Here is a 10,082-nt window from a genome sequence, read left to right as displayed (position 1 = left end):
GATCTACCCCTGTAACTGTTTGGCACTGGGCCTCCTGGGAGAGTGCTAGGCTGGCGTTGACCTCCAGTGTCCAGCAGGGCAGCCAGGGGCGAGTGACATGAGGGTGACGTGAGGTGCTGCCACCTCAGCCACATCCTCTCTGCAGGGGATGAGCATCTTCAGATTCATACCAGGGCAATAACTGAGGAATCACTTTGGTCTTATTTCAAAAACAGGAATAGCTGCATTTAATTTCATTCAGTAAATCAATTCCAGTTAACTTACCATCTCTTAGAAAACAGGAGAAAGCAAGCATAGGACATGAAAAGTTAAAGATGCGTGACATACTGGAGAGTAATAAGTGCACATGTGGCAATTAAGGATTGTAATTTAGATGTAACACAAGAAAAAAAGTAAAATTATTGTACTTTATTGCTGTATCTATGCTTTCCCAGTATAGCTATACTACTACTACAGGGAGCCACAGAGTGCCACCTTCTGGTTTAAAACTGCGACACCTTCTTTATTTCTTTTGAAATGCCACTTTAGAAGGTGGATGTAGAAAGCAACAGCAGCAGTTACAAAATGTTGTCTGAGTGATTCTGAGAGCTCAAAACAAGGATCCCTGTATAGGCTGAATAAAAAGACGTTCAAATAACAGTGCACACTGTGGAAATTTAACACAAGTCTTCAGGTGGAATTTCTGTGTAAACCTTAACAGAGATGTGACTCCCGGAGACCAAAAGTAAAATCTCTTTACCATTTAGTTTAGTGAGGTGGTCTGCATTCTCGCAAACGACTTACAAAGTACAAGAAATGTTGCGTGTGAGTACTAGGCATAGAATATTTCATTTTCTTAGGGAAGGAGCAGCAAGGGACAAGGAGCCTCGTGGACACCCTGCCATCACCTTTCCTGAAGACACACACCCCTAGGAATGTCAGTGGAAGCCTGGCAGCAAGCCACCCTTCATTCTTTTTTGGTTGTTTAAACTACAAGCACTTTCTGCCATCTCTCTCCCTAGAGCATGGGCCCCACTCAACCTGGCAGGATACAACGCACGTCTTCTTGTTTAGTTTTCCCCTTGCAGTTATTTACAGGACGCCTACAGATACGGTACAAACTAGTATGAAATTAATGATAGTTTGCATTTCCAGACACGCTCCCGTGGTTAAATAAATATACCACGCCGATTCTGAAGGACAGTTCAAAGTTAAGGTGACTCAGAAGCATTGGCATCCACAGCCGCAGAAACAGGCTTCTCGCTGACTGGAGTGGAGTCGCTGACTCTGTCCTCAACAGTGGCAGGGGCCTGGGCAGTGGGGGGTGTCACATCCACAGTGAGTGAGGAGGCAGTGTCTGCCTTTGCAGTAGTTGTGACAGGGTCGGAGGGTGGGCTGCCGGTGGGCGGGAAGGAAGACAGCAGCTCCCCTGAGCTTGTTGCAGAAGAGCTCTCTGGAACCAAGGGGAATGATGGGAGGAACTCAGATGGCAGGGGGAGAGGTGCAATGCCAGGTAAGTTTCGGGGGGGCAGGGAAGACAGAGGTGGTAGACCTAGGACAGAAACAGCACAGATCATACATCTTCCCAGCACTGAAAGGGCAGCAGGCATCGCCAAAGGGCTATTTTTATTTACATTTCATTAAGGAAACTGAAGCTGAGTAGGTAACACAAATCACAACCTTTCCAGATGGAGGCCCTGGCAGGGCTAACTATTCCCTATCAAGGCTGCCTAGAGGAATAGGTTCTCAGCTTCTAGGCTCCATGTGACCTGGCCCAGCACTGGGGGAACTGGCTCAGGGAAGAAATGATCCAGTCAGGACAGACAGCAGCCCACCCAGCAGGTAACACAGCTACACTGGCTTTCAGACAGGGGGACTCATGCTCACCCAGGCCAGCTGCAAGCTGAGTTACAGCTGCACTTTTGACAGACAACAGGAAGAGGTAGGCAACAACCATCCTGCGAAGGCAGCAGAAGGGAGGGGCCTGGATTATCGCCCCCTCCACTGTCCTCAACAGGGGTACCCCGCCTCTGCTTAAAATCTGTGATTGACAACCATTTACATTATATTTGGTGGGCTCATTATAATGATCTTAAAATGCAAGGCCAGGCGTGGTAGCTCACGCCTGTAATCCCAGCACTTTGGAAGGCCGAGGTGGGAGGATTATTTGAGCCCAGGAGCTAGAGACCAGCCTGGGCAACATGACAAAACCTTGTCTCTATTAAAAAAAAAAAAATACAAAAATTAGCATGGTGGCACACACCTGTAGTCCCAGCTACTAGGGACTACAATGGCACCGAGGTAGGAGGATTGCTTGAATCCAGGAGGCGGAGGCTGCCGTGAGGTGATATGAGATTATACCACTGCACTCCAGCCTGGGCAATAGGGTGAGACTCTGGTCTCAAAGAAAAAAAAAAAAAAAAAAAAATTTAAAATGCAGAATGAAGGAAAGGGTAATTACTTCAAGAAACAAAGGAAAAGCAAGGTATAAAGCACAGGTTCAAAGGGCAACCGCCGGCTGGTGAAACCCTCACTGCTGAGAGCCTGTCAAATTTGGGGAAAGGGCAGAGGAGCAACCAAGAATACAGGGCACAAAAGGAAAGTGGGGTGAGCGCTGAGACAGTAAATGGTTCTTTGACTTTACTACTAGTACTTCATTTTTATTTTTATTTTGAGATGGAGTTTCATTCTGTCACCTAGGCTGGAGTACAGTGGTGCAATCTCAGCTCACTACAACCTTCACCTCCTGGGTTCAAGCAATTCTCCTACCTCAGCCTCCCAAGTAGCCGGGATTATAGGCAGGTGTTACCACGCCCAGCTAATTTTTGTATTTTTAGTAGAGACAGGGTTTCACACCATGTTGGCCAGGCTGGTCTTGAACTCCTGACCTCAGGTGATCCACCCACCACCTTGGCCTACCAAAGTGCTGGGATAATAGGTGTGCTCTTAAACTTTTTAAACAAAAAAGATGAATAGTTATTTGAAGTAGCTGAAATTTTTTGAACAGATTCACTCTTTCCAGAAAAAAACTGAAGAGGATGGGCATTCCTGAATGAAACTTTTTATTAGAGAGTATCCTAGGAGGGTGAGGTCTGCAACGTACCTGGGTTCACGAGTTCTGGTAAGCCAACCCCTGGCATGATGTGTGGTGCTGGGAGGTTGAGGCTAAGGTTGGGGAGGTTGGGCAGTCCTGCAGGTAAAGGCATCAGACCTGAACAGAAGGCAGAAAAGCACAAAAGGGAAATCACTTGACCTGGGGAAGAAATAAACCCGTGTGTATTAAAAACAATCCTAGCCACTTCCAAGTGATAGTAGCAGAAGTCCACCTAATGTGTGGCAGTTTGTATCATAATCGCATTAACAACAACGAAATTTCACTTAACTGAAATATATTTCTATACCCAAGTGATTAGATGGATTAGGTGGCTAAATGGGTAAAGATGAAAATAAATAATACTCCTAATGCTCTGGAATAAGAATGATTATGGCCCGAGTGCCTTGGAGAAAAGGCTGATTTGTTTCAGTGAATATGGCAAAAAATGAAACTGAATTTTTCTTTGATGGCTGAGGTTTACAGTCTCTACGGCATTTTAAATTTCTTATTCTGAAAAATAATTGCAGACTTACAGTTGCAAAAGTAGTACAAAGAATCCCCACATATACCTTTCACCCAACTTCCCACATCTCCACGTGTCAGCACACTTGCTTTATCATTGTGTGTGTGCACATATGTGGTTCATGGCTTAATATGCTTGGATAATGACATTTTTAGCTATATATTAAAAGCCCTCACAATGAAAGTATATTTGATCACTGAAGTAATATTTGATTATTATAGGCTGGATAAAGGGACTTGGTCTTCACTAGGAATACAAAGAGAAAAACACAAACATTTAATTTAATGTTAGAGCTACTAAAGACCCAAATAAGGAGCCTTCTCTTCCAGGACATAGTGTCTGCTCACACGAACAACTGTTCATCTGTCACTAAGGAGACACTGGAGAATGGACTTCTGTAGATTCCCAATTCCTGGCTGCTGCTGCTGCACTGTGGAGTTGCAGGGGTGGCAGGTGGCTGCTGGCTGGGGGTAAGGACTGCTAGGCTCTGCAGCTAACTAGCTGATGACTGACATCTCTGGTTCTTTGGCTACTAAGAAGAGTTGCCCTAGCTCTCATTTATCACAAACTTACTGCCGAGATAAATTGAGATTAAAAGACATAAAAAGTTACCACATAGGTATAGTATTTTTCATTGTTTTTAAGATGCAAATATTAGTAATGCTATTATCATTAGCCACATCTCTAGTCCCCTGGTGGTTACCTGGTAATGTAGTAGCTGGGTTCATTGGTGGCACAGAAGTGAGGGACTGGTTTACTTGTGGTGGCAATAACGGTACTGTTGGTACACCTAAAATGAAAGCACAGTCTTTTCATTTCTAACAAATTTAGTGGACAAAAAATGAACAGAACACATTAGGACAATCTTCAGTCCCCTCCTACACCACTGTCGGGTTTTCATTTGGTCCCAATTTGCAGCTGCAACTGATTGTATGTCACCCTTTATGGCAGCTCCACTAATGTTGCCCACAGCTCTTCTCTTAACAAAGGCTGTTACCAGAGCCTGGGCCAAGAGGGCAGGAGGCCGTGCAATCCCACTCCCAGCCCAGCTCACTGGATGGGAGGTTTACGCCTGACCTAAGCAGTGCGGGAATAGAAAACTATCTTAGACATTTGTAAATGGGACACAAGGATTCTAGTCAATCTCTACTGGGCTCCTAAATTAAGATGCCACGTAAGCCTGGGGTTTCAGGGGGACTATGGGTCCTGTGAAACAGAGAATGCTGGTTTGTGAAAGCAGAGCATGTCATAGGTAGCCTGAAAGAGACAAAACAGCATATGAACCTCTAGAATGGAGACAATGACCTGGCTTCCTGAATGTCCATTTCCTTTTGACCTTAGGTTCTGTGATAGTCCTTTGAAGTCTAACACATTTCCATTTGTACTAACGTTAGCTTGAGGAGGTTATGGTTTTCGTGTACAAGTCAGCCTTAGGATACTGCCTAGTCATGTTTACCACTTACCCCGGTGGGAGGTTTTGCTGATGTTGAAACAATAAATGAAAGCACATCTTTCACTAATTTAGCATTCATTTTCATTTATCTAGCACACTGATTCCAGATTTTGTCTTACAGATCTGCATAAATATGGTAGTGGGAATAAACTGTGCCTAAAAGTATGAACCAACTATGCAGATGGTCTATTATTTATTCATTTGCCTACTTTTCTACGGAATTCAGAGGCAAGCAAAAATAAGAAAAAAGTCTAACTGCAGCACTGGCAAATGCTCTACTGGATCCCAGACTGCATAATTTCACTGAAATATAAGAATACTCTACTCTGTACCAAAATGTTAGTGACTGTGTGCTTTGTTAAGTGGTCACACGCAATAGCAATGCTATCATTTTTTTATATTTGTTTTGAATTCTTGTTTTTAAGAAAATAAAAGCAGCTTGGATTGGTTAAGCAAATTTCTTCTATTTCCCAATAAAGTCTTTAACATAAGTTTCTTTTCATTCTTAAAGGATACATTCACAAGTCTCAAAAATAACTGACTAAATCTAAGCCAGGAATTCTAAATCTAGGGCCCACAAATGGGCTTCAGGGGGTCTGTGAAGCTCCTAAAATTGTATACAACAATTTTTGGAAGGCAGGTTCTTTGCTTTCATCAGATTCTCAAAGGAGTTGGATGCATACTTGAGCGTGGTCATTCATTCAAGTTTTTTGGGGCACCTACTGTATGTTACACATTGTTCTAGGCACCGAGGCACTTTACAACTTGAAGAAAACAGAAATCACAACCGTCAGGAAATTTATGTTCTAATGAGGGGCAAGAAAAGGAAAGGAGAAAAATCAAGTAAGTAAAGTACATAGCATGTAAAATGGTGATACACTTGGGCCAGGTGTGGTGGCTCATGCCTGTAATCCCAGCACTTTGGGAGGCTGAGGCAGGTGGATCACCTGAGGTCAGGGGTTCAAGACAAGCCTGGGCAACATGGTGAAACTCTGTCTCTACTAAAAATACAAAAATTAAGTTGGTATGGTGGTGAGCGCCTATAATCCCAGCTACTTGGGAGGCTGAGGCAAGAGAATCACTTGAACCTGGGAGGCAGAGGCTGCAGTAAGCCAAGATCACACCACTCCACTCCAGCCTGGGCGACAATGCAAGACTCCATCTCCAAAAAAAAAATAGGTGACATACTGCAGAAAAATCAAGCAGGGAAGGAGAACAGAAAGTGTGAGGCGTGCACTGAAAAGGTCACAATGATGAATGCCACTTCAAAATGGTAGTCATTTTCTAAAAATTTTATAATCCAAAAATCTTCACATCCACAAAAAAGTTTAAAAATATACATACTTTTATTTCTCTACAGTTACTTTTATATCTCTACAGTTATATTACATAGGCTATTATATTACATTATGCCACATTGTATGGGTTTCTTTGCAAGCAATATAATGAAAAGTGAAGACAGAAAACTAAATGCCCTTCAAAAAGTTGTTTCTCACTTATTATGCTAGAACATTTTAGTCTTTTCAAATTTATTTACTCAAAAATGATGTCAATTTTTTTCAGTCTCTTGAGTAATTACTGCTTTATTTACATTTGTCTTTAACAGAAGCCATTTCTCTGCAGTGCCATAAGCCAGGGATCTCTGTGCATGTGCTTATAAGACAATACAAGTATAACTACAATGTAAGGAAAGATTTAAAATGTCAAAGAGAAACTGGGGCTTGAAGAGACATGTCAACTATCTCCTAAAATCAGAAGAGCATCTGGGGCCGGGCGCAGTGGCTCACGCCTGTAATCCCAGCACTTTGGGAGGCTGAGGCAGGTGGATCACCTGAGGTCAGTAGTTCTTTTGAGACCAGCCTGGCCAACATGGTGAAACCCCGTCTTTACTAAAAATACAAAAAATTAGCCAGGCACAGTGGTGCACACCTGTAGTCCCAGGTACTCAGGAGGCTGAGGCAGGAGAATTGCTCAGACCCAGGATCACGAGGTCAGGAGTTTGAGACCAGCCTGGCCAATATAGCGAAACCCCGTCTCTACTAAAAACACAAAAATTAGCCAGGTATGGTGGTATGTGCCTGTAGCACGAGCTACTTGGGAGGCTGAGGCAGAGAATCACTTGAACCTGGGAGGCGGAGGGTTGCAGTAAGCCCAGGTCGTGCCACTGCACTCCAGCCTAGGTGACAGAATGTGATAATAGGTACAGGGTTTCTTTTGGTGTGATGGCATATTCTGAAATTGACTGAGGTTATTGGTTGTACAACTCTACAAATACACTAAAAAACACTGGATTGTATACTTTCAGCAGGTCAATTGTATAGTAAATGCAGTAATATGCATTTTATCTTTTTTTTTTTTTTTGAGACAGAGTTTCACTCTTGTTACCCAGGCTGGAGTGCAATGGCGCGATCTCAGCTCACCACAACCTCCGCCTCCTGGGTTCAGGCAATTCTCCTGCCTCAGCCTCCTGAGTAGCTGGGATTACAGGCACGCGTCACCATGCCCAGCTAATTTTTTGTAGTTTTAGTAGAGACGGGGTTTCACCGTGTTGACCAGGATGGTCTCGATCTCTTGACCTCGTGATCCACCCGCCTCGGCCTCCCAAAGTGCTGGGATTACAGGCGTGAGCCACCGCGCCCAGAAAGCAATTAAAAAAAATAACAAAAACCCAAAACAAACAAAAAGGACTACATTAGGTTGAACAAGGAATGAAGAAAAGGAAGGAGGCCAGTTGCAATGGCTCAAACCTGTAATCCCAGCACTTTGGGAGACTGAGGAGGGCTGATCACGTGAGTTCCGGAGTTCAAGACCAGCCTGGCCAACATGGCGAAACCCTGTGTCTCCTAAAAATACAAAAATTAGCTGGGTGTGGCGGCATGCACTTGTAATCCCAGCTACTTCTGAGGTTGATGCATGAGAATCACTTGAATCGTGGAGGCAGAGGTTGCAGTAAGCCAAGATCGCACCACTGCACTCCAGCCTGGGCAACAAGAGAGAAACTCTTGCCTCAAAGAAAAGAAAAAAGAAAAAGGAGGAGACAGGCACATGTCCCCTAAGCAAGACTGAGCTCCTCAGAAAGGAGTTCATACTCACTTTTGCATCTCTAGCGCCTACTATTTCAGAAACACGCAAACATTTGTTGAGTAACCAGAGCAGTTTAACAGAATTTAAAGTCAGAGTTCTGACTTTACAAGTTGTAGAACCTAAGGAAAGGTCAGGGTCTAAAATATGCAGGAAAGAGATTTAAGCTCCGTATGTATCCACATGGTGATTTAGAACAAGCTTTCACAGCCAGGACCTGTCAACACAGAGTACATATGCAGTTTTCAAGGTACACTGGCATTAATTATTAGAATTCTTTTTTTTGAGACAGAGTCTCGCTCTGTTGCTCAGGCTGGAATGCAGTGGCACAATCATGGCTCACTGCAGCCACAACCTCCGAGGCTCAAGCAATTCTCCCATCTCAGCTTCTTGAGTAGCTGGGACTACAGGCATACATCACCACACCTGGCTAATTAATTTTTTTTTTTTGTAGAGACAGGGTTCTACCATATTGCTGGTCTCTAACTCCTGAGCTCAGGCAATCCTCCTGCCTTAACCTCCCAAAGTGCTGGGATTACAGGTGTGAGCCACTGTATCTGGTCGGTTTTTAAAATTCTATGCAATAATATTACAAAATAAAATAGACTGAAAACAGAATATATTTTTCTGCACACCTGTACTGAGAACATTACTGACAGCTGGTGGAGTTGAGCTAATAGCAAGTCCAGCCAGACTCTGTTCAATTCCTGTAGTTCCTGGTGGTGACAAAGATGGAGGATTAACTGAGGACAGCTGGACCTTCCAAAAAAAAGAAAGAAAAGATTACTTAAGTTTATTTAAAAGAAAATACAAACATTGGCTCTTACCTGCCCTGTATGTATCTGAACCAGATACATATTTGGTTCATATATGAGCTGTCACAAGCTTCATCTGGCACATCTGCCTCCACACACTCCCTCCTAATTTTGGCACATGTCATGGACCATGCACTGTAAGCATCAGTCTGTCCTGTCACTTCCAGTCTTGGGACACATGGCTTCTACCCCAAGTTGCACCCACTGTTCTAGATACTTCCACACTAGGAGAGATTCTACTCTCTCCTCTTTCCTCACCACCTGGAAATCATTTTATTCAACCTTTAAACCACCCCTCCTTTCCTCTTCACTCTGAATTCCCAGCTGGTTCGTTTATTTATTTATTTAAACTTTCCTTGCTCAGGAAAGAAATCAGCTGGAAGTCTTAATACATGATAGACATCGCTTCTCAGCCTTTTGGCTAAGATCAAATGTAATACATGATAGACTTCTCAAGATTTCCAACCTCATGAGTCCATTTAATATTTTCTCATCAGTGAATAAATGTAGCAGCCAGATTTCCACTTTTCAGAAGAAAAAAAGGAGTCTATAAAGACTCTACAGATGGGTGGTTTCATTTCTGAATAATCCACCTTCTGCAACTCCAGTGCCCTTTGGTACACTCTGAGACAACCTGTATTCTGGCCCTCTCCCTAGCTGCTAGTCACTGTTTCATCTTCTCAGACTACCGAAAGAGGTTCATCTGGGAAAGCCCTGATTATGGTCAGTGGATATGGTGGTTGGGGTCTGAACATGTAACTGTATTGGCTCTAGCCATGAGGCAATGGCAAGGATGAAACTTCTCAGCAGCTTTTTCCTTCCTCCAGAACTGAGGATGACCAAATTGCATAGACAAAACCACAGTGGCAACAGCCCTGTCTTTACAACAGCAGCATTTTCTTTTTGGATGTTTGGTTTTTACTTAGTTGTGCAGACAAGAGTTAACTGCCCTGAGGTGCCTTAAGGAACCTCAAAAACCCTGTAAGCTTGCTCAAATATCTCATTCCTTAAAAAGTCTTCCTGCCGGGCGCGGTGGCTCAAGCCTGTAATCCCAGCACTTTGGGAGGCCGAGGCGGGTGGATCACGAGGTCAAGAGATTGAGACCATCCCGGTCAACATGGTGAAACCCCGTCTCTA

At 43.6% G+C, this 10,082-nt stretch overlaps 1 protein-coding gene across 1 annotated transcript in view; it reads right to left on the bottom strand.

The window, feature by feature from the left end:
* Nucleotides 1-200: 200 nt before the first annotated feature.
* GORASP2 (golgi reassembly stacking protein 2) overlaps nucleotides 201-10,082 on the bottom strand; it is a 37,952-nt gene continuing 28,070 nt past the window's right edge. Inside the window, exons 7-10 of the mRNA XM_017538166.2 lie at nucleotides 8,766-8,889; nucleotides 4,300-4,386; nucleotides 3,083-3,190; nucleotides 201-1,531 (exon numbers count right to left, since the gene is read on the bottom strand). Coding sequence (XP_017393655.1) covers nucleotides 1,191-1,531; nucleotides 3,083-3,190; nucleotides 4,300-4,386; nucleotides 8,766-8,889 — 660 coding nt within the window. The 3' untranslated portion in view covers nucleotides 201-1,190. The remainder of the gene's footprint in view (nucleotides 1,532-3,082; nucleotides 3,191-4,299; nucleotides 4,387-8,765; nucleotides 8,890-10,082) is intronic.

This window comes from Cebus imitator, unplaced genomic scaffold (assembly GCF_001604975.1).
Source record: "Cebus imitator isolate Cc_AM_T3 unplaced genomic scaffold, Cebus_imitator-1.0 Scaffold110, whole genome shotgun sequence".
NCBI lineage: Eukaryota > Metazoa > Chordata > Mammalia > Primates > Cebidae > Cebus > Cebus imitator.
This window is presented reverse-complemented; position numbering and strand designations above follow the sequence as displayed.